At 37.7% G+C, this 23199-nt stretch overlaps 2 protein-coding genes and 1 pseudogene across 5 annotated transcripts; 2 read left to right on the top strand and 1 right to left on the bottom strand.

Annotated features, from left to right (window-relative positions):
* The first annotated feature begins 1131 nt into the window (after positions 1 to 1131).
* On the top strand, positions 1132 to 11309 carry LOC113681128 (importin-9-like; annotated as a pseudogene). The gene is made up of 12 exons (XR_016182427.1): positions 1132 to 1509; positions 1657 to 1811; positions 3591 to 3652; positions 4303 to 4389; positions 5477 to 5548; positions 5958 to 6087; positions 6624 to 6710; positions 7643 to 7762; positions 8544 to 8703; positions 8925 to 8941; positions 9250 to 9357; positions 10779 to 11309. The product of XR_016182427.1 is annotated as an importin-9-like (transcript).
* LOC113681129 (synaptotagmin-10-like) lies at positions 7928 to 15666 on the bottom strand. 3 transcript variants are annotated; one of them, XR_016182426.1, is made up of 6 exons: positions 15330 to 15666; positions 14583 to 14803; positions 14074 to 14311; positions 11890 to 12066; positions 9971 to 10199; positions 7928 to 9499 (listed from the first exon to the last, which is right to left on the bottom strand). XR_016182426.1 is itself a non-coding variant. In XM_089192005.1 (6 exons), the coding sequence occupies exons 1-5, from the start codon at positions 15531 to 15533 to the stop codon at positions 10173 to 10175; spliced, it is 867 nt and encodes a 288-aa protein (XP_089048131.1). In that variant the 5' UTR covers positions 15534 to 15666; the 3' UTR covers positions 7928 to 9501; positions 10134 to 10172. The 3 variants fall into 3 exon arrangements, 2 of the variants coding, with proteins under 2 accessions (XP_089048131.1, XP_089048130.1); XM_089192005.1 differs by having other exon boundaries at positions 7928 to 9501; positions 10134 to 10199; XM_089192004.1 differs by having other exon boundaries at positions 7928 to 10199.
* A 1348-nt stretch (positions 15667 to 17014) lies between these two features.
* LOC149035746 (uncharacterized) lies at positions 17015 to 21327 on the top strand. The gene has a single exon (XM_089191994.1). The coding sequence runs from the start codon at positions 17076 to 17078 to the stop codon at positions 20919 to 20921; it is 3846 nt and encodes a 1281-aa protein (XP_089048120.1). The 5' UTR covers positions 17015 to 17075; the 3' UTR covers positions 20922 to 21327.
* The last annotated feature ends 1872 nt before the right edge of the window (positions 21328 to 23199 follow it).

The raw sequence follows: 23199 nt of genomic DNA, 5'->3' as shown, positions 1-23199 counted from the left end.
TTGAAATTTTTCCCGCTAAAGTAATCGCATGCGCAATTGCCTTCTTTGATCCGAATTTCCAAGATGGCTGCTGCAACGACACAAGCGACTAAATACAGGAATGGCTCCGACCTGTAATTGGATGATAAAAATAGTAAAAGTTAATAAGTTATATCTTAACTCTTTGCTCGTGAGTATTGTTAACCGCGTGTCTCAAAGCGGAACAATGAAATATCAATGCGAGTGAAAACACCGATCTGTAAAAAAAGGAATGATTACTTACGCAGCGAAGGGAAGGCAGCCTTTCTTATTCAGCGAGGTCGTTCAGCGATATTCCAGCGATGAAAAAGTCATCGGCTAACAAGCTCCGCTGACAAAACTCATTTGGTCAGTTCAGGCGGACGACCAGAGACTGGAGCCATTCCTGTATTTCACCGCTGACAGGAATAGCTCCGACTCAAACGTTTATTAATTTTTTTTCAATAACTTTTTAGTAATTTTTAAAAAAAAAATTTTAAAAATTTAAAACTAAAATGGTGAGCAGTGCTGTACGAACAGTAGTTGTAAAACTTCTTTATTCTCTGACGCGTTTCGTCTAACTCTCGTAACTTCTTCGGGGAGTTTTACGAGGTAACACTAAACGCGTATAGTTATAAACCATTGTTAGCAGCTATGACCAGTGACCATAAGGGCTTACCTGGACCTACGAGCAGGAATAGGCAAAGTTGTGAAAATTTGAAAATTTCTTTTGAAAATTTATTAGGCAAGATGCGAAATATTTTTTGGGAGCCGCGGTTTTAGCTGAAAATTTTCAAATTTGAAAAATTGAAGAGGTTTTTTACAGATGATGCCTGGAAAGCAGTTGGAAAATTAGGTTAGGATGGCTCGTACAGAAAATGTAGTTTACGGTCCACTCATTCTTTCTTAAATTTAAGTGGTATAAATACCTTGTCTAAAACAGTAGTGTGATACGATAACTAATGAGATATACTCGTTCCAGTACTATGTCATGTGATGAACAGCCTTCATTAATTTTGGAACATATTTTATAAAATCATTTTACTCTTTCTTGTTATAGCCAAAAACTGTTCAAAGATACTTCTCCAGTAGAGCATACTGTAAATTAAAAACATCGGTGGCAGCGTCACGCAACCTTGCGTGATCTTTCAAACATGGTATGCAGTTGCTGCATTATTTTAAAACTTAGAAACTACATGGCCCTGTAAAAATAAAAGAGGGCTTCATTTGCAAGCACTGTAGACTTCAACATAAGAAGAACCTAATAAATAGCTCTTTCACTTTTTATCTGTATATAAATTATTTAGCCAGAGCTAAAAAATTAATATACGCATGAGTTGGAGCCATTCCTGTCAGCGGTGAAATACAGGAATGGCTCCAGTCTCTGGTCGTCCGCCTAGACAGACTAAATTAGTTTTGTCAGCGGAAATTGGCAGCGGATGACTTTTTCATCGCCGGAATATCTCTGAACGACCTAGCTGAAGAAGATAGACTCTGCCTTATCTTCGTTATGTAAGTGGCCATTTCTTGTTTGACACGTCGGTGTTTTCGCATGGATATTTCATTGTTCCGCTTCGGTACACGCGGTTAACAATACTCACGTGCAAGGAGTTAACATATAACTTGTGAACTTTTACTATTTTTATCATCCAATCACAGGTCGGAGCCATTCCTGTATTTAGTCGCTTGTATGGACGACAGGAATCGATCATTAAAACAGGCCCTCATAGATAGCCTGACGGTCATCCTGTCGCCAGATCAACAGTCTAGACAGATGGCTGAAGAACAGCTCAAGGTTCTCGAGGTCACAGAAGGTAGGATTTGTGAGTTGCTGTAAATTCACTGGGAACGCTGTGCTCTCCTAAAGATCAAAATGAAAAACGTGCTGGTAGATTTACATTTCACGAAATGGTCACTTGTATGTTAGCCGGATAGTTTGAGCTCAGCTGGTTTAGTGATTGTCATTTAGAAATAATAAGCTACGTATTCTGACCGTTCTTAGGCTCTCACGTGTATTTTTCTTCGTGCAAGTCAATGAAAAACTTTCAAGAAAGCTGAAGTAAAAAAGTTCACTCTGCAAGCAAACTTTCTGAAATAAGCTCTGAATGGTTTCCCAAGCCGCCGTTTGTATGGAAATCAGTCTACAGGATTCATTTTTTTGCGTTATTACCACCAAACCTTAAATAAATTGGTAATTTTTCTGTCAAATTCAAATTAATATATACACAGTGTATTAGGACAGTAAGTGCATAAGTTTCTCATGTTGCAGTTATTGCATAGTATGCATTATGTATGGAAATATGTTGCATTCTTCGTTTGATGAAAAAATAGAGTGGCTTCAAATGCTGTTTGTGTCCTTCCATCCTCTTCCAGTGGCACCTTCAGGGGTCTGGTAGCTTTCTTTTCAGGGACCTTGGATTACTATTTTCAATTGCTTTCTGAAGTTGGATGGAATCCTCAATATTTTACAATGTTTGTTCAATGGCAAACCTCAAAAATTATCCTTCTTTACTTCCTAAATGTGGTGCTTTTGATACTGCTGGTGTTAGTACTATGCATAATGCTTCTCACATATTCTCCTTGTTAGTTCAGGTTATAGAGCACCAAACTGTTGTGTGGGAGGGCTAAGGTTCAAGTCCCAGAGGGGACCAATGCTCAAGGTCTTAAAATAACTGAGACAAATGTGTTGCCTTTGCTATGACATCTGCAAATGGTTAGATGTTCTAGTCTCCTTGCATAAGGATGATAAATTGTAGTCTCCTTCTTCTGCATCTTCCTGGTGCTGGTAAGCTGGTGATGTTAGAGAACACAAGCACTTCTTGTTAAGATAAAGGAACATAACACTGGGTGTAGTGATCTGGGCTTGTTTCCAAAAATTCTGGGCACCTTCTAAACTTCCTTTGAAAAAATGTAAACTGCTCAATGCAGTTTGGCCAAAGTGGTAGGCAAAGTGTTGTAAAGCCTGTTAGAGCAAATTAACATGGAGAATATGCTCTATAAATTCATTATCATTATCATATGATTTCATTGCAAATCATCACCCAGCACAGCTACAAGTCATTTGTGCCAAAAACTCAGATCTTTACTCAAGGATTTCTCACACTAATGGCTTAAGTTTAGAAACTTTTTCACCTTACTTGTGAAACATTTTCTCTTAAGAAAAACCTGGAGTTATGTAACATCAAAGATTCATCTAATGTTGTTGAAAAAACTCAGCCAAAATTTTGAGGCTTCAGTAATACCCCTTGTTTAGGGAAAGCTTCCTAATCTGGTGGTGAAATTTGGACTTCTTCATGATTAATTAATCCTTCTGTTTTAGTTTTTATGATCAGACTCAACAGATCTACTGATAGTGTAATGATCAACATTTTCCTGTAAAAACTACCATTAGGATATAATCTTTTCCTCTCCCCTTCCCATGTCAGATGGTCTTCAAAACCTCTCCTCACTGATCAAGAAATTGCAGTCTTGCTTGTGTGTTCTCTTCATTATTTTACATGTGCAGCATCCCCACCCTTCTTATAACTCATCATGGTTTGCCAGATGAGAGACACTTGCTAATCAAAGTTTTAACTTTACTTCATAATTTTTAGAATTTGGTGTCCATTTAGCAGAACTCACAGTTGACAGAGAGGGAGCTCTTGCTATCAGACAGGTCAGTGACAGCATTTTTCAAAATAATAAGTAACAATTAACAGAGAGATGTTGCAATTTAATTAAAGTTTGTGGGTTACAGTTTAGTCACTTTTAAAACCAGAAGGCTCATCTTGTAGATTTAACAAATAGAGAAATCTTTTCACTCCCCACTTCTTGAGTTGGGAGAAATACCCTATATTCTCATAAAGAAAACTACCATAAGCCAATTGGAATCCTTGGTAGAATGGTTGAAATAATCTGATTGGCTGAATGAGACTAAAGCTGTCAAAAATTTTAAACCACCAAAGTTCACAATCTGCAATAGTTTACAAACTGAAATTGTTTGGCAGTTTGAATTTAACACTTTTGTCTAAAGCTGTTTAGTCTTGATATGGATTCTGAAGGCATTGATAGAGTTACATGTACATCTAAATGTCGTGTGTTTGAACAAAACTGATAATCTTTCCTGAGCTTGCTTGGTTGGTCAGTTTGTCTTGTAATTTCACTAAAAGATGAATTTGTACTAATTTGACATGATCACTATTTCTTTTAACTGTTGCTATCAAGCTTGCATGAATATTAAGTCTGATTGAAGAATAGTCTTTTGCTTATTTAGTGTAACAGAGAGTAAAAAATTTGATATTTTCTTTGAACATAAATCAATTTCAGCTTGCCTCAGTCATTCTAAAGCAGTATGTTGAAGCCCACTGGAATAGCAGTGCTGAGAAATTTAGACCTCCAGAGACTACAGATGCTGTAAGTACATTTTGAGTATATTTCAAGTCTTATACTGTAGTAAATGTCAGTCCTCTCTGTGGAGCAATTTAATGAGTTTTCTTTTTCAAATTCCATATATAGGTATAGAGCTATTTTCAATTTTTTTAACCCTTTAAATTCCTAAAGGGAGAAGTTTCTCCCATGAGATAGAGTTTTTTCTTAATAAATATTGATTAGGGCATTATAAGTTGACTTAACACCAAATTCTGAGCACTTATGTCATATGAATTGTATGGCAGACAGTAAGGAGAATTAGTATGAAGATCTTGATGGTGGAAAGGTTAAAGAGGGTTGTGTATTGGGGAGGTTGATTCTTGAAGGGAGGGCTTGTGAAAGATTGGGTGTTTTAAAGTGAATTCTCAGAAATAAGTATTTGGGTAGTGTTGCAGAATGGCGACAATGTTTATCATAAAAACTTGAGGTTTTAATAGCCAAGTTCTTAAGTACACAACAAGTATGAGAGTACTATACCAGTGAATTAGTAAGCAATATAAACAAATAGACACACAAAAAACAAAACTTTGAAAATCAATTCATGCAGATTCTAGCACAGAATGTGTAGCATTTTACTTATAAAGTTCTTTGCATCAAGTATCCAGTATTTTAATTATGGTATACAACAGGCAGTTCTATACTAAGGAATAGTATAATAGTCCTTTCCACATGTTCAGTGGAGAGGAGGCAATCATGAGGTGTATAGTAGGGTAATTTAGTATTATCAACAGAATTGATAACGTAAATTGGCCATTTTAAAGAGTTTAAAAGCTGATGTTTCAAGCGTTAGGCCTTTGTCAGAGTGATTCAGAAGGGCTAATGCTCAAAAAATCAGCCTTTAAAGTCTTTACTGTGGCTAATTTAAGTTATCAAGTCAGTTGATAATACTGAGTTAGCCTGTTGTACTCTCCCACTGATGCGCACCACAGTTTCTTTAGAAACTCACTCCCTTTATTCATAAGTTGCACAGACATAGTCAATGGTCGCTTATTTTAGCGACATTATTACCATTCTCTCCTACATTGCTAATTATCAAAGGTTACTGATATCTTCTCTTTTCATTGTATTTCAGGCCAAGGAAGAGATTCGTCGTCTTTTACCAGGGGGTCTACAGGAATCAATCAGTAAAGTCAGGTCAAGTGTGGTAAGTTGTTTTCATGCTCAAAGGGTAATCTATCATGAGAGGTTATTCTTGGCATCTCTCATGATCAACTTAGTGTGAAAGGTTTTTTTCCCCTCATGGCCTGGGGGAAAACTCAAGCTCTAGAAGCAGTTACTTGTGTGTGACTGTTTTTACCGGATGACACCATGAGTTACCAGGTATGCTACGAGTTACACTGAGAGAGCAGGTTCAAGAGAGGAAATGACATTGAGACTTACAAATGTAAATTTGCAAGGACCTAACTCTCAATGTACTTCTGAAAGTTTAAAAAATCTCTTGCTCCATAAGAAAAAAGCAATAGTAGGTTCACAGTCTTTTAATAACATTTGTACATCTGTAAGTCTTCCTCAACACTTGTAGATTTATACTTATTTCCACTATATATATTCAGGCATATGCAATCTCAGCCATAGCATACTGGGATTGGCCGGAAGCTTGGCCACATTTGTTTGGAAATCTGATGCAAGCATTGACAAGTGGTGATGGCAATTTGGTTCATGGAGCCATGAGAGTTTTAACAGGTATGAAAAACTGTACTTCACTAAAGCTTATCAGGGGTGAAGGAACAGCTACTGGAAAATGGAACCTTTTAAAATGGTGTAATCCTTCCAACTTGTTCGAATGACGGTTAACACTTTCACTCCCAAGATTTTAATTTCCATTTTCCACACTGTTTGCTATACATTATTTTCTTATAACTTTAGTTCAAGAATTTGGCTTTTTATCCTAATATTATTATTTTTTCACTTCTCATCACCTTCTGTTGGATATTGTATGGATATTGTAAAGAGAAATTCATCTTTGGTCACAGCTGGGAGTGGAAAGGTCAACTGCCCCTTATGTCCAAGGAAATGTGCACTGTGAAGTAGGAGACTGTAACATGAGAGTTAGGAAAGTTTAAATTGTAGGTTTAGAAAATTATGCAAGTGCATATGTAATGCACTTGCATAATTTGGGAATATCTGTCGAAAGTATTGTTGTCTAGCCTGTTAAGGGTTTCTATTAAACTCACTTATTTCTGAGCAGCAGTGTGAAGTGTTTGTGAATCTATCCTCAGAGTTCTGCTGTGAGGTGACCGACACACAGATGCCACGTTGCACCTGTGATCCTGCCTGAAATGTATAAGATATTCATTCATGCAGAGGTATGTTGGTGGAAATTGTGCACTATCTGTTCAAATACAGCTGAAGATTGAAATGTTGTTGAGGTCTGCATACCTGTATTAACCTCTCAACATAATGTGGTGTGGTCATTCGTGTTTGAATCTTTTTTGTAGAAGTACAGTATCAGAACAAGATCCCGTGCTGTGGATATATTTAATACTTGTGCATCACTAATCTGTGCAATGGAAGATGCTGCAGTGAGATCATTTGCCACTTAAGGGAATTGGGTCCAAGATTATTCTTTTTCTTTTGCCCTCTTGTGGGATTTTGAATGGAATGCTGGTTACCAGAGTTGAGTTCTTATTTGAGAATGAAATTTAACCCCTATACTCTTGGTGAGACTCTTCCTCTCCTAAAGGAAGTACGTCTATTACAAAGACAAGTGTGCTTATGTAGGACCATTCCATCATTGTTTCTATATTATTTTCACAAATATAGAAGGGGAAAAATAGGTTTGGGGAAAAAGAAATTACTCACTTGGCTACTGGTATTGTTTTTTGTTTTGTTTTTTTTTTTGGTGGGGGGGGGGGGGGGAATGGTGAACAGTGGCATTAGGGAATTTTGAGATCTTGGAATCATACAGGTGTTTCATAAACCCAGAGTTGTTGTGTGGGAATAGGGAGGGGGTTCTGGGGAAATCCTGTTAGGGTAGAGGGGGAGGTAGACAGGTAGTTTGTTTCTGTTGCTGTCAGAAGAGGTGGAATTTTCTTTTCAACTTAACATGAATTCTTATAGATTTACCAGAGTGTGCTGAGCATTAAATGTTCTTACCTCTGGTTATGCTTTGGTATTTATTGTGATATGGAAGCTGTCAGACTAAAAGTTTTGCATGCAAGCAGTAGTATTACAATTTTGTTTGTTATTCATTTTTAATTAGAAACTGGACAATATTTTTAACAAATTCTCATTACAGGGTATTGCAAAGGATGTCCTCTTTCCTCTTCTTCCACAATTCACCCAAGCATTTGTTGAAGTTCTGGCAATGTCTGATAGGTCCACACTTGAATGTGGCCTGAAGATGGAAGTGCTAAAGGTTGGTTTTTGATTAGTCTGATTTTATATAGCAAACCTTTTTCTGTGTTTATTGTATGGATTGCTTCCTTATTCCTTGTTTCATGGTATGCTGGCTTCCTTTTGTAATTACACAACCCACACTACCTTTGGCTGGGAATGAGAGTAAGAATGTAGGCCTGCAATGCATGTATGAATTGAAATTTATTGTTATTATCATATCATTATCTTATGCTATATATGCATACTTGGTACAATGGATAAACCTTCTCCTCACAAGCCAAGAAGTTAAAATGTTTTTTTTTCCAAAATTTACATTCCTCATCAAAAGCATATGAATTTCTCATTCCATCCAGAAAGTCACTATTTTTTGTGCAATCATTGGCATTCAAGAAATCATTTATTGAAGCACGGCTTTTTTTATTTACTTTTCCTGCTCAGAAAATGACATGCTTCAATCCCAAAGATGAAAATTCCAGGAAGTGTATTAAAGATTCCAAATTCCCTTTTCCTTTCTTTTTGTAAATCACCAATAAACTCAACATATCAGCTCTGGTTCATTCATTGTACTTGTACATAATTGAGCACTCTTATTCAGTGTTAATCCAAGCAACTTTCCATCTTGTATTCATTAAAAAACAAAATGTCATTCACTTTATCCCCATCAAGGCATTAATGACATTGGCTAAGAACTACACAAAGCAAATGGCACCACATTCATTGAACAACAACAATTATTGTGCTGAAAAAATCAGTTTGTGGAACATTACCTCTTCTTACCATCCCTACTTTTTCTTTTCTAGTATCTTAGGAGAAGCATTGGGATTTGAAAATCTTGTTTTCAGTGTTTTTTAGTTTATCTGTGGACTTACAGAAACACCAAAATGCAAGAAAACTGTCAAGAAGTTTTTAGATGAACTTGTTTATTTCCTAGTGTTGTACATGCAAATCACAGAAGAGCAGGTGGGTTTTGTTTTTCATTTTTATTTCCAGCCTATTATCTCTAGTCTATTTTGCACTCACATAATCAACAACAGGTGGCTTCTAGATACTTGTCACATTGATCAAACGATAACCTCTTTTGTTGTTATTTGCCTCCTTCAAGGCAAGTGTGACATCCAATCCAAATCAATTTGCTGAAGATGAGGATGATGACACCTTTTCGTTTTCTGTTTGCATTGCAGCTCAAGATGTTCTCTTGGTAAGTGAATGGAACAGCTTCAACATTCAATTCACACCTTCAGTCTTAGTGTGCACACCGTTTTCTTATGGGGCTCACTTATTATGTTACAATTGGCTGATTGTGCGTAATTTACCAGTGCATTACACAAGATTGCATTTGATTTCAATACACCCATTGGTGTGTTTCAAGCATGTAAATTGGATGTGAAACACACACACAAGATGTGCTTGTAATAATTTTATAAACGTGTCCAGGTAATTATATCGTGAAGTGGTTTCAAGGAATTGTAATAAACTTTTGCATAGTCTTCAACTGATATTTTGTAGGTGTTGCTGCTGACTTTGTAAAAAGGAAAGGGCAGTCACATTGACAAAAGCACTCAACAAACGCTTACAGGAATCAAATGAAAGAAAAAGCCAAGGAGATGTTAATTGGTAAGTATGGTGAAGTCAAACTGAGTCAAGCGTGTGTGGTTTTCTTGCCTCAAATGATGGTTGTGGCTGAAAGACAGTGATGGCCTATTATAATGCCCAAGTTTTAGCATGGCTTGAGTGCACACAGGCAGAGGCTCCATACCTAAGAAAACATGGTAACCATAAAGCTGGAGAATATGACTGTTGTTATGCAATGTGTCTGATCATCCTTACTGATTTCCAATTGACTGACTTGCTAAAAGACAGTAATTACTTAATATAAATGCCTTAGTCTTTGCATAGCTTGAGAGCGTACAAGCAGAGGCTCTTCACCTAAGAAAATATGATTACCAAAAATATGCTGGAGAATTTGTTGTCATGAGATGCGTCTGACTGTTCTAAGGAACTGACTTACTATTAACTGACTAGCTAAAGAACAGTTATGGCATACTACAATGCCCTAGTCTTAAGTGTAGCTTGAGTGGTTCTTTTTCTTTTTTGATTCTTGAAATTCTCCAGTCTTTCATGAGTTTTGAGAGGCCACCAAAAATTTCCTACTGCAGAAAATGCCAGGCTAAGATAGATGTTTGGGGTCCTTCAATAAGTAAAGCTGAAGCAAAAATATGAAATTTACCTTGTAACAGAAAGATGAAGTTGTTTTGGAAGAAGTACTACCTTGTAGTATCGCCTTTTGTTAATGGTCACGCGGTATGGGTGGCAAGTCATCTTACTCCTTATTGTGGGCAAGGATCCCTCCATTTTGATGCTACAAGCAGTTTATCTTTGAGCTCTTAGCTTGTTAACATTTCTCGTGTTCAGCTTCATCAAAGCATCCGTCACAATTCTTCAGTCAGCACAGTTGCCTGCAGTTAGAATATTAGCTGTAAGAGCTATTGAGGAGTAGGTGAACCAATTTTTTTTCTTTTTTACTTATTATTCTTTTATTGAAGTCAAGAAATTGTTGGCTAATGTCAACAAACACTACTTCAGTGAAAAAAAGATACCAGCCATATCCCCCTGAAAACCTGGATTCTGAAAGGCATAAACCAAGATGCAAAATTCTAAACTGGGATTAACTTTTGTCACACTAAAGGGCCAAAATGCAAGTAAGTTTTTTGAACTTTGCACCAACTTAGTTTTTAAAAGAAGAGCCAATAAGATACTAACCACTGAGATGTTTCTTTTAACCCTTAATTCTCAAGATCTGATAGTTAATTCTCCCCTCTGGCTGCAACAGATTTCCTTGTAAATTAGTTATGAGAACTTGGTGTCAGATCAAGATAGCCACTTCTACCTGATAAGTTTGAGTATTCTCATTACCTATTTGCTGGATATGATATTATAGGGAGAACTCAGATGTTTATCACCTCCAAAGGGTTAAGCTTTGACATCATGTGTCGCCAATTAGTCTTGTAGTCCTGAATTTTAGTGAATTTTTGCAGATTCTGTGCCCACCTTAAGATGTCAAATAATACACAGATCCTAACACCTTACCTTGTCAAGATCATGGAAGTGTTACTGACCTTGGCGACTCAAACAACAGATGATGGGCTAGCTCTCATTCTTGAGTCTCTTAGAATAGTCATGTTGATGAGATGATGGCTAAGGATTGTTTTGTTGGAGCAATTTTCAGTTGAGTTTTGAAAGTAATTGGGAATCGCATTGTCCATGCTTCACTGCCATTTGTGATTGGTCTCTAAAATTTGTGGCACCCTCTCAATCAGTCAGATGTTAATCTAATATAAGACACAACCTAGTCAATTGCCTTTTTGCAGCCTATGTTTTGCCATATTCCCACCCAGGAGTTTTTCAGCTAAAAGTAGGGTAGCATTTTGGAATCCTTATTAATGGCTCCTTTTGATTTCTCATTTTATTTTGATAGGCTGGTAATAATTGTCAATGCTAAGCACCTGTCACTAGTAATGAATGAGTAGTTGATTTGTATTAATAAATACCTTTAGAGAGTTACCTGACAATAGTTACTCTGTAGTATGTGAATTTTTACCTCTGCAGATCACATAAAAATATTATTTAAAAATGTTGAGTGAATTAATTGAATAAGGATGACATTGAAACAGATCAAAGCCTAGAAATCTTTTCAGAGAAGGAGTAGTGCCCATTGGAGAAGGAAGCTTGAAGAAGAGGAGGCTCAGGAGCATGTTCAAAAGTATATACAGTATAACAAATTAAACAAATCAATGTGACCCTTTAACTCTCAGAAGTGATTAACATGCAAATTCTCTCTATAATATCCGTACATTGTCCAGCAAACAGGTAACGAGAGTACTCAAACTTATCAGGTTAAAGTTATTATTCCAATCTAATGCCAAATTCTCATTACTAATTTACAAGGAAATGTGTAGTAGCTACCTGTAGAGGGGAGAATCAACAGTCAGATCTTGGGAGTTAAAGGGTTAAGCGATTTAGTGGCTCAGTTCTAACTGAGGACTCTGTAAACAGATAGTTGAGGAGTAGATACAACACAAATCATTAAAAAAAATTCCCAATGGCTGGGACATTATCCAGTTAGCTTTTTGAAGATCATACACACACCTTGGTTTCATATTGAAAACTAGTTCCAGAAATTGCACACTTGACAAAGGCATCAGACATGTTCCTCAGCATGTTTCCAGCCTTGATGTTGAACGCTTTGTGGATGGTTACTATCAGAGTTTCAGGTTCTTCATATTCAAGACTGATTTCTAATTCTCCTTTGATGCTGAAATTAGTCTGCAAATAAAGGTTGATGAAAATGAGCCTATAAACCTAATCATAAAAATTACAATTCCTTGATTGTGATTGCTTTCAAAAATTCCTTTTATCCGCTAATTCACTTGCCAAGTTGTTATTGGATAGCTTGTTTTGGACAGCTCAATAAGCCGATCACACCCATAGTGTAGTTTAAATCAAAATTTTCCTCTCTTTCTTCTTTTATTCTATTCGTCTTTTCTCAGAAATTGTAAGTAATTTTTTATGATTAATAGGTAATAAAGCTTCACGTTGTCCACTTAGGTCTGTAACTTCACTCTCCACTCAGTCCTATTACCATTGCTTATTCTGTTATCATCATTTTTTTGTTTCATCAACAAGTGTATTCTAAATATAGACCTTAAGATTCAAAAATGAGATATTCTCAAAGTCTTAAACTTTCCAACCACAAAACAGTGGGTAAGAACAAATCTCTGTTATTTTCAAATTAGTGGGAAAAGTACAATGACCCTTGACATTATCCCTTAGGTTGAGTTTTTGCAAAAATGGTGCTGTAGCCTAAAAAGATACCAACAAGTTGGCAGTCTCATAGTTTTACAGCAGAGAAAGAGTTTGAGTGTGTCAGCTGACAAAAGCTTTGCAAATTAAGTTGCTCAAAATATGCACAATAGAGCTTCATGAGGGATATATTCCATTTGTATTTAACATAAAACTTGAATTCAGATCTAGTGCTTGTAGCCAAACTGGTCCTAGAATTTAAAAATCTCTAATAAAACTTCAGTGCTTACATGTATATTGTTGCATTATCAAGATGCTAGGGATTAGGGTTATGGAAAAGACTGCGTTGAATTGGATGTCAACACTAAGAGAGATCCTCCAGAAAAATACAACTTACATGCACAAACAAACTCGAAAATGCATGTGGAAGTATTTTATCCACTTTAAAATAACACATAGAGAAAATTCCCCCCAAACCTGTTTTCAATCTCTAGTTTTCTAACAATGGATAGAAAACTTTTGCAAAATAATGGTCTTTCTTTTCCTTAACCAAGAAACTTGGGTGAGGTTTAGAAACAGTTGATATTGATTTCCTTCTTTCAAAAAATGGATCAATTGCTTTCCCTTTAAAAGGGTTAATAACAAGTTAAACCCCAATCCTCCTTACAGTAATTTGTCGCATTTCCCAGGCAGTTCATTTCACTGGTAGATGTTCATAATCTTGGGCTAGGATGTTCAAAACTGGGTTAAGACTAAACCCAGGGTTAGTGTGAAATCTGCTTTAAGATATGAAAGCTTTGAAGTAAAATTCAGTATAATTTTTTTTTTTTGTCTACAATTTGCTGATTGCATGCTCTAAAGAGAATAGGGAAGGTTAACTGAAAGAGGCTTTTGAAATGAGGAATCAAGAAATCTGTGTTGAAATTTAACTCTAGGTTAGCACTTATAGGCCTAGTCTTCCCCAAGAACATGACACCATTAATTCTACCAAAAAGGGCTCAAACCCAGACCTCTCTGTGCAATACAGAGCACAAACCACAGGGCCACTAAGTTTCTCATGTTTCTCTACAAGGTCAAGACACATCAAGTTCATATTCAATCATTCAAAATTTCTGACATTAATTAGACGCACATATCAAGCAATTATTGCATGGGGTTGAGCATGATACCAATGGTAAGGTCTGTGTTATCTGCCTTGGCCTCTGGCTTCAGCAGATAACACAGACCTGAGGCTTGATAATTCATTATATCATGCCCAAACTGACTTCAATAATTGTTTTATTATTCTTTTTTACACAATCTGCAAAATAACACACTTGTCTCTGATTTTGCAAAAGTTTGAGAACACTTCACCTACTAGGGGGCTTGGAAACTAAGCAGACTTTAAACTCAACATGATATCCCAATATCTGCTGCAGATATTGGGTTATCATGTTAACTTCACACACTATAATTGTATATTGACAGTATGCTCTCGCCCAATCAGAGTTTTAATTGTAAGTCTTATTTATAAAAAAAGTAATAACATACTGCAAGTTGAAGCATAAACCAATCAGTATGAGTTCCAGTGTTAAGACTGATTGCAGATAAGTCCACTACACCTTCACCATTAAAGTCATCTTCACCAAAAAAATCATGGTCCCAAACAGCCACTCTTAGCTTTGTGTCTGCTATGCGTGAATGATCCAATTGGAAAGAAAATATTTCATTGAACACTGGGTTGAGTGTCTTGGACTTGTACCTAGTCTTTTTCTGTCCTTCCCCATTTCTTATAAAAAAATTATGCAGAAGATATTAGACTGAGGTATGACAGTCATGCAAATAAAAGTAGAAATAGCTATATGTGTATCTATTCTGAATTTTGAATAAACTTGTTTGATGAGTGTGTAACTTCTAGTGTGTATGAGAACTATGTAAGTTTTGATGAGGGTGTAAGACCAGGCCTTTTTGACATGATGCAAAAATGAAAAGAAAGTACTGTATTTATCATCTGTAGACTACATCACTTGCCAAATATTGTAACAAAATATCAGACTTACACATCCGGGACTAGATCTAACACAGCATATGGGTCTGATTTTCCATTCAGATCTCTAGGAACAAGGTCTCTAGCTCGAATGACTTTAACCAGTAAAAGCTGTTGTTTGTGATTGTACTTGAGAGAGAGTTGTATATCTCCTTTGATATCTCCTGTGTCAGGTTGTGTCACAGTTGGGTCCATGCGCTTGTAGAGTTCTTTGATAATATCTGTTCCATCAAGCTTAATAAAGAGTACTTAATAAGCAAGTTTATTTACAATACATTTTCAAAACAACAGTTCAGAAATTTTAGGCCTGTTTCAAGAGTTTTACTTTTAATGCATCCAAGTATATCATTTTAATCTCTCTGTGACAAGAAAAAAGCGAAACAGCATCCTTTTGATAAAGATGAGACAGCATGTGAAAGTATGATTACAACTGAGTGGTGTTAACCTTACAGAAGGGAAAGTTTTGTAAAATTTTGTTGAGGCGAAGGGATAGAGTAGAAACGGCATATTAGTGTTGCCCCAGTGTAGACGCCCCTCCCCCTCTGTGAAAAAGATAATAGAGAACTTCACAGGCGAATCAAAGTTATCAGTTATCTAATAATCATTCCGTAAGGAGTAAATCTTAGAAAGTTTTGCTCAAAAGTAAAGCTCTGCTGTTTATTAGTCGTACCTTGGAAATTTCTTTGTTATTCAAACATATATCAAGTAGCCAGGGAAATCATGAAGGGATTTTACACTGCAAGTTGTAAACTTCAGATACCTGTTTTTGGAAACACGCTGTGTTCTCTTTACTTTTGATCTTCAAAAACTTGTTTTTAGCCTCCACTAGTTTCGTCATTCCAGTCAAGTCGTTTGTTGAAAGGTTCGCGTTTGCGGCCGTACGCGGTCTTACATCTTCAACAGCCGTATTATCTTCATCAGCTGCGGTCCACTGCTGCCTTGATGCACTAGCTCCCGTCCCCATTACTGATCACCGAACCTGTTTACTTCTTGTACACGATTTTAGGTCATTTTCCTTTAGCCATACATTGTATACTTCACTACGGTGGAAGCCATATTTCAACAATATGTCGATTTTATGACGTACGTCGTGACGTCATTCCCATAATTTGTTCTAGGGCTAGGCCTGGGTAAAACGGGGCCGGTGGTCAATTTTCTGACATTTTTCGAGTAGGATTTTTATCATCCGTCCTCTGTAATCAAAGGAATTTTGGTTAAGAGGCCTAATTTATAGGAGTGTCTTGACTTTTTTCGGTTTAACGCAAACGGAGACTGAGCCTCCGTTAGGTGCCTAGCCCAACAACGCCCCATGGCGTGCCCCAAGTATACAGCGGAGTTTTTTTTACTAAATTAATCAGCAGGATTTTTTTTTTCTTTTCCCCAATTTAGTTAGAATTCTGGCCGTGGCATTTATGACATCAGCGTTTTAAGCGGAGTCTGGCGTTTAATCTAGACATCATGGTATGTGCAAAAAAGATGGTGTATGTTTACTTTTAAGTTTGCCTTTCTTTTTTTTCCATGCTAGATTAAATTAAAGAAATACATTGTATCTCGAATTGTATCCATACATTAGTCAGCCTTTTAAAATCCCCCTTTCCCGGAACTGAGCAGATAAGGGAAATAACGAATCAAAGAATCTTGATTACATTAAAACTGTTCTGTCGCTTCCTACGACTCCTCATAAAATCTTTTCAAAGCTCTGCCTTAGCCTTGCACCCTATTTGAGCCTTTGATAGATAGATAGATAGATAGATAGATAGATAGATAGATGAATGGTGCCAATTTCCTCACTTGCAGCCAAGGGCTGAATTGCGGAGGAACCAGAGAGGTGAGATCGGACGTCAGCATATTAAAGGCGCCTCTGGCAGCCGCTTTAGTCCATTGTGATCACACCTCACCCACCCAGACCTACGACGGCACAAATCGAGATAGACCACAACACCGGGCACTACGTGCCCTACTCTTTGCGAACAGTGCGTGCGTTCTTTTACGTCCCACAATTTATTTGTAACATAGAAGGGTTGTGAGACGGGACCTCCGGCTTTACGTCTTATCCGAGAGACGAAGCAAAGTGGGTAAAGCATCTTGCTTAAGGATACAGCGACATGTCCCTGGTAGGACTTGAACCCGGGCCCTTCGACCCAGAGTCCAGCGCACTAACCACTGGACCACTGACGCCCCACGACACTCACCCACACCCACACCCCACGACTTTGACACTCCCACGTTTTTGTTTTTTTTTTTATGGGCTCATCCCTTACAGGTCCGGTCTCAAATACCACAACAAATTTTAATATACATATTGAACTGCAATCGTAACGTAAACTCTAGTGTTTATAATATTCCCCCAGAAGGAAAAACAAGCCTCTCCGATCAAGCTCTTTCCGATAATTCCTAGGGAGTCTGATATTAGCGCACCTTGGACACTCCTAGTCACGTGAATTCTTCAGAGTAAAATTCCGAAAGCACTTCCGCAGTTGGGTTGGAGGAGTAATGCACGCTTTAAATGGAGATTGTCCAGGAGTATTTTCTGGTAAAATACTTCAGCCGCGTCGGGTACATTGGTGCAGTTTTTCACCTTCCAGCTTTGCTCTCACTCTTAGCAGTCACTGTAGCCTTAAGAAGCAACGAACGACTTAGATTTAGCTGCCAGTCTGCTACCCACCTTCGTGATTACTGTTTGGTGAGATATGACGAACATTACACTCCTCTTCCACTCTATGGATTTGTCTTACTTTGCTTCGTTCCCTCGGTGGTTGTGTGTATCACTTACTCTTGGTGCTTTGTGAAATCCCGTGTCGATGAGCTTGAAACCGCCTTGAAAGCAGATCCGGAAAACCCTCGCCGCCGGCCAAGGGTGGCATCTCGCCGAGTGTTTCGTTGTTACTTCATACATCTCCTTTTACGATGTTTATGGGGAATTTTGTGTGCTGCTTTACAAAAGTGTGTGTTTTATCTCGCTGGATTTCCAGCAGAATTCGCTTGTGTTGCCCCGACCGTAAAGCCAACTGTAAATTCGACGAAATCGAATGCAACCAAAGATTATTCCGCGGTCATGATCAACTGTGACAATTCCGTCGCATCAGACAAGAACTTGAATGTCACATTAATTTTGGTGGTAAATGTTGTGCTGGCGCTGCTGGTTTTTGGAGAGATGTTGTATCTTTTGGTACAAAAGTCACGCAGTAAAGAGTTCACCTTGGACTCTGAATTCTGTCAAAAACACTTTTGGAACAAGAAAACCCTTTCAGTCACTCTGCGTCACGCGATTGCCTACATGAGGGAGACAATTCTGAGGGAAACGGAAACTATAGAACCTTTGATTGCTGAGTCCGATGGAAATTTTAAGTTGGACGACAATTTTGTCGACCTTGTTATTTACACCGGAAGGGCAGAACACGAATTTACTAACTTGTCTGTCAGACACGAAATATTCGATGTCTATTTGAAGCCAAAAGATGGATCAGTGGCTATCAACTCAGTTAAAGAGTTATTTCTCCAAAACAAAGATACTCAAAATCCATTTAAAATTCTTGTGATTGGTCGCCCAGGGATTGGAAAGTCCCTGCTGTGTACGAAAATATCGCGTGACTGGGGCAAGGATGATTTGTTGCCCGACTTTCACCTATTTTATTTTATCCAATTTAGATGGTTCAACGATGAGACATTGCAGAAGATAACTCTCAAAGAATTGTTGTGTCATTTACACCCAGAAGGCAGCAATGATAATGAGCTATTCCAGTATGTTTTAGACAACCCTGAAAAAGCAATCATTGTGTTTGATGGCCTAGATGAATTCAGGTACCATTCCCACTGTCTGGAAGATGAAGCATATCATGGAAATAATGCAACGAAACAAATGCCTCTGTCTGCTCTTTATGTTAAGCTAGTGAAAGGAAAGCTGCTTCCAGGAGCCACAGTTTTAACAACCAGTAGACCCGATGCAGTGCAGAGCATTGCACACCTCACTGCAAAGCACTTTGACAGGAAGGTGGAGATAATGGGTTTTACACCCAAGAAGATCGAGGAGTATGTGCGGCAACGTTTTGCACATGATGAAGAGAGAGGAGATAAAATATGGAGTCATATCAGCACCAATGAAGGGTTGTGTTCACTATGCTACATCCCAGTAAACACGCACATTATTTGCTCTCTGTTGGAGGAATGCCTCAAACTCCAAGAACAGAATTCAACTGACATGGCTTTGCCATCAACTTCAACACAAGTTTACAAAGAGGCTCTGAGATTGTTTATCTTCAAACATCATTCAGAATTTAAAGGACAACCATTAACAGAGGACTTTCTTATGGGAAATATTGACTTCCCAGATCCTGTAGAGAAAACTTTGATTAAGGCAGGAGCATTGGCAGTAGAAGGCATAGAACAAGGACGACTGGTGTTTGATTCACATGAAGTGCAGGGAATAGAGAAATGTGGTTTGTTTAACCGCATGCCAAACAGAAAAGTTTCAAGCTCCAAATTTAAGTCACAATACTGCTTTCTTCACTTGACATTTCAAGAATTTCTTGCTGCAAGGGAAATTGCTAAAATGAACCCTGGTGAGCTCAAGAGTTTTGTCAGAAGAAATGCCTCAGACCCAAAATGGCATCTGGTGCTTCAGTTTGTAGCAGGTCTACTTGGTGATAAGAAAAGTAAGGCAGTTATTGTTTTTGTAAACATGCTTTGTGACTCCATGGAAAACTCTGAACTGATGTCAGGGTGGATGACTCTTCTCATGATGAAATGCTTCTACGAGTACAATGATGAAGCCACAGTAAAGCAGGCTGCTACTGAAATGCTGAGTAGTATCGCATCTGACATCAACATTGATCTGCAAGATTGTAGTGTCACAGCTCCTGACTGTCCGGCAATTGTTTACTTGATAAAGCATCTCCAGGGAAACATTGTGTTGCACCTTTCTCATAATCTTATAACAGACGAAGGTGTATCACACCTGTGTGCTGCACTAAAAGATGAACATTGTAAACTCACAAAGTTGGACCTTTCAGTCAACAATATATCAGACAAAGGTGTATCACACCTGTGTGCTGCACTAAAAGATGAACATTGTAAACTCACAAAGTTGGACCTTTCAGCCAACAATATATCAGACGAAGGTGTATCACACCTGTGTGCTGCACTAAAAGATGAACATAGTAAACTCACAAAGTTGGACCTTTCAGACACTATATCAGACAAAGGTGTATCACACCTGTGTGCTGCACTGAAAGATGAACATTGTAAACTCACAGAGTTGGACGTTTCAGGCAGCAATATATCAGACGAAAGTGTATCACACCTGTGTGCTGCACTAAAAGATGAACATTGTAAACTCACAAAGTTGGACCTTTCAGACAATATATCAGACAAAGGTGTATCACACCTGTGTGCTGCACTGAAAGATGAACATTGTAAACTCACAAAGTTGGACTTTTCATGCATCAATATATCAGACAAAGGTGTATCACACCTGTGTGCTGCACTAAAAGATGAACATTGTAAACTCACAGAGTTGTACCTTTCAGACAACAATATATCAGACAAAGGTGTATCACACCTGTGTGCTGCACTAAAAGATGAACATTGTAAACTCACAAAGTTGGACCTTTCAGACAACAATATACCAGAGGAAGGTGTATCACACCTGTGTGCTGCACTAAAAGATGAACATTGTAAACTCACAAAGTTGGACCTTAGATACAACACTATATCAGACAAAGGTGTATTACACCTGTGTGCTGCACTGAAAGATGAACATTGTAAACTCACAAAGTTGGACCTTTCAGGCATCAATATATCAGACAAAGCTGTATCACACCTGTGTGCTGCACTGAAAGATAAACATTGTAAACTCACAAAGCTGGTCCTTTCAGGCATCAATATATCAGACAAAGGTGTATCACACCTGTGTGCTGCACTGAAAGATGAACATTGTAAACTCACAAAGTTGGACCTTGGACGCAACCATATATCAAACCAAGGTGTATCACACCTGTGTGCTGCACTAAAAGATGAACATTGTAAACTCACAAAGTTGGACCTTTCAAACAACAATATATCAGACAAAGGTGTACCATACTTGTGTGCTGCACTAAAAGATGAACATTGTAAACTCACAAAGTTGAACCTTTTAGACATCAATATGTCAGACATAGGTGTATCATACCTGTGTGCTGCACTGAAAGATGAACATTGTAAACTCACAAAGTTGGACCTTGGATACAACAATATATCAGACCAAGGTGTATCACACCTGTGTGCTGCACTAAAAGATGAACATTGTAAACTCACAAAGTTGGACCTTGGACTCATAAATATATATACATCATATATGTCAAACCAAGGTGTATGACACCTGTATGCTGCACTGAAAGATGAACATTGTAAACTCACAAAGTTGAACCTTTTAACCGTGTGAGTTAAAGGGTAAATGCAAGGTTAAAACTGAATTATGGAGGTTTCAAAAGGGAACGGAAAAATATGAACTCCACAGCTCCTAGAGACATGTATGATGTCAAAGAGAGTGACCTCTATTTTCTCTGATGATGTAAAAATTTCCCTCTGTACAGAGGCCTTTAAACAAATTGATTCTTTCATAAAATAATTGAGAGGTTATGTGCACTATCATTTGTTTATAGGGTTTTTTGACAAGAGTGTTTAGACAAGATTGTGATGTTTTAGATTTGTTCCAGCATTTCAGCTCCTTGTTTGATAAGGTCAGAAGTATTTAATTACAAATAAAGACAGAGAGAAGAAAATAATTTAGCATCATCATTGCTACCAAATGGAAAGGCAAAAGTAAATGTTCAGTTGCATTTGAAAACCAAGTCTTTTGTTGTTCCTTTTGGAATAGAACTGAGATCTTACTGAGTGACAAGTCAGGGTTTTATTAAGAAACAAATCTGGGCATTAGAACAGAGATGTGGAAAAATGCTCCACGTATGATAGGGAAACAGATAAGCTAAGGATGATCAACTAAAACCCATCAAAGCATAGGTCATGCTGATCAGTTAAATTTTGTCTTCCTGTTGTGCTGTCACTTTGACAATTAACTGTAGATTAGTGGTCCACATTACAGTTTTCACTCTCATTGCCAGAACCACACAGTGATATCCACTCTGCCGTTATAGTATTAGGTTAGCACCTCGATCACACTACATCCGCCTGGGTTACTCAATATTACAGTCTCTAGCCACCAAATCAAAGTTTCGACGAGACACGATTCGGTAAATACCTTCTCCACCACCAAAGGCTTTTCCGAGAGTTAACTTTGTGTGTAAATCGCGTCAGAATTCTTGTGAATTGATATGGCCTCCTCTTTCGGTTGACATTGAGACCTGCTAGTCAGCGGAAAGCACTATATAACATCGTCCTAAACCAGATGAGCCCACGACATATCAGCGGCATCTTGTATGAGTATCCGCAGTTTACAATGTGACTTCCGCTTATTCTTGTTAAAGCGTATTTTACAGTTTACTCATGGAATAGGAAGTGCGTTTGAGCCAGTTTCTGGCAGATTTGAACAGAAAAGCGGGTCTTTTGTTGGAGTGTAATGACATTTTCATCGATGGCGCTGTTAACGAAATGTTTGGCTGGTTCGTAAGTTGTCGACCTGGTTTCGGTCGATCTGATTAATTGACAACACCCCTAGGGCAATACATATCATCGTCCCAAACCAGATGAGCCCATGACACGTCAGAATCGTAGCGAGAGTCTTCTATTTTTCTGCTCGTTTCCAGCGAATCAAGAGACCGTGACCTGTGTGACTGACGATAAAGCGTCGTATTCTTCAATATTTTATTGCGAAAGTATTCTTCCCATAACTTGTACAAACTAATTTCTGTCTAGATCACATATTTAAGAAAAAATCTAGCCTGTTATAAAGGCGTTAAAAGGAGGATCGACACTTAAATATGACCGGCCTAATAGTTTCGGTCGATGTTATCCTCTGACCTCGCTATCGTCGACCAAAAGCAGATTCAGGTCAAAGATCATTTGCATAACTTTGCACTGTAAAATCTTTCGATTGGAACAAACATACAGTTCTTTTCTGTTTGTAATAAATTATCTTTACGTTTTATTTGACCATGATCTCTTGGTTTTTGTTCAACATCTTATTTGCCACTAATAAATATATTTGCCAAGGGGTGGTCCAGTTAATATTTAACACTCATGCATTTATGTTTTGCGGCTCGCGGGTAAATATTGGCGGGAAATCTAAATGTTTGGTAGAAGAACAAACATGGCTGATAACAGTACACCTTGGGCTTCAAGATGGACAGTACAGTTTGACCCTTATTCCGGGTATGTTAACGATGAAAGCAGCGCTGACGAACTCATAAAACAGTACGAGATAGCTACGACGACACGCTTCACTGTATTTAAACAAACAGGAGGATTTTCTAATTGCAGTAGGCTGGGTAAGTAAGCTCACATGTAAAGATTTACAAAATAAACCATACTGACAGTAAAGTAAAGTGAAGTATAACTTTATTTAGACACTATAGGTATTTAAAGCCAGGGGCGAGTGAGATCGTGTTATTAACATGAAATATAGATAAATCAAAATAAAAAAAAGGATTTAACTTTTTTCCAATAATTATTGATATCTTAAGAATACATGTACACAT

This window comes from Pocillopora damicornis, chromosome 13 (genome assembly GCF_964200805.1).
Source record: "Pocillopora damicornis chromosome 13, jaPocDami1.2, whole genome shotgun sequence".
NCBI classification, from domain to species: domain Eukaryota; kingdom Metazoa; phylum Cnidaria; class Anthozoa; order Scleractinia; family Pocilloporidae; genus Pocillopora; species Pocillopora damicornis.
This window is presented reverse-complemented; position numbering and strand designations above follow the sequence as displayed.

Excerpts from the sequence above, each read along its gene's own strand:
- LOC113681129 (XM_089192004.1), bottom strand. The coding sequence starts at position 15,533 with ATGGGGACGGGAGCTAGTGCATCAAGGCAGCAGTGGACCGCAGCTGAT. Across the intron at positions 12,067-14,073 it reads GGTTTATGCTTCAACTTGCA|ACTAATTTCAGCATCAAAGG; the intron begins GTATGTTATTAC and ends CTTTATTTGCAG. Across the intron at positions 10,200-11,889 it reads GTTTTCAATATGAAACCAAG|GCAACTGTGCTGACTGAAGA; the intron begins GTGTGTGTATGA and ends TTCTAACTGCAG.
- LOC149035746 (XM_089191994.1), top strand. The coding sequence starts at position 17,076 with ATGGAGATTGTCCAGGAGTATTTTCTGGTAAAATACTTCAGCCGCGTC.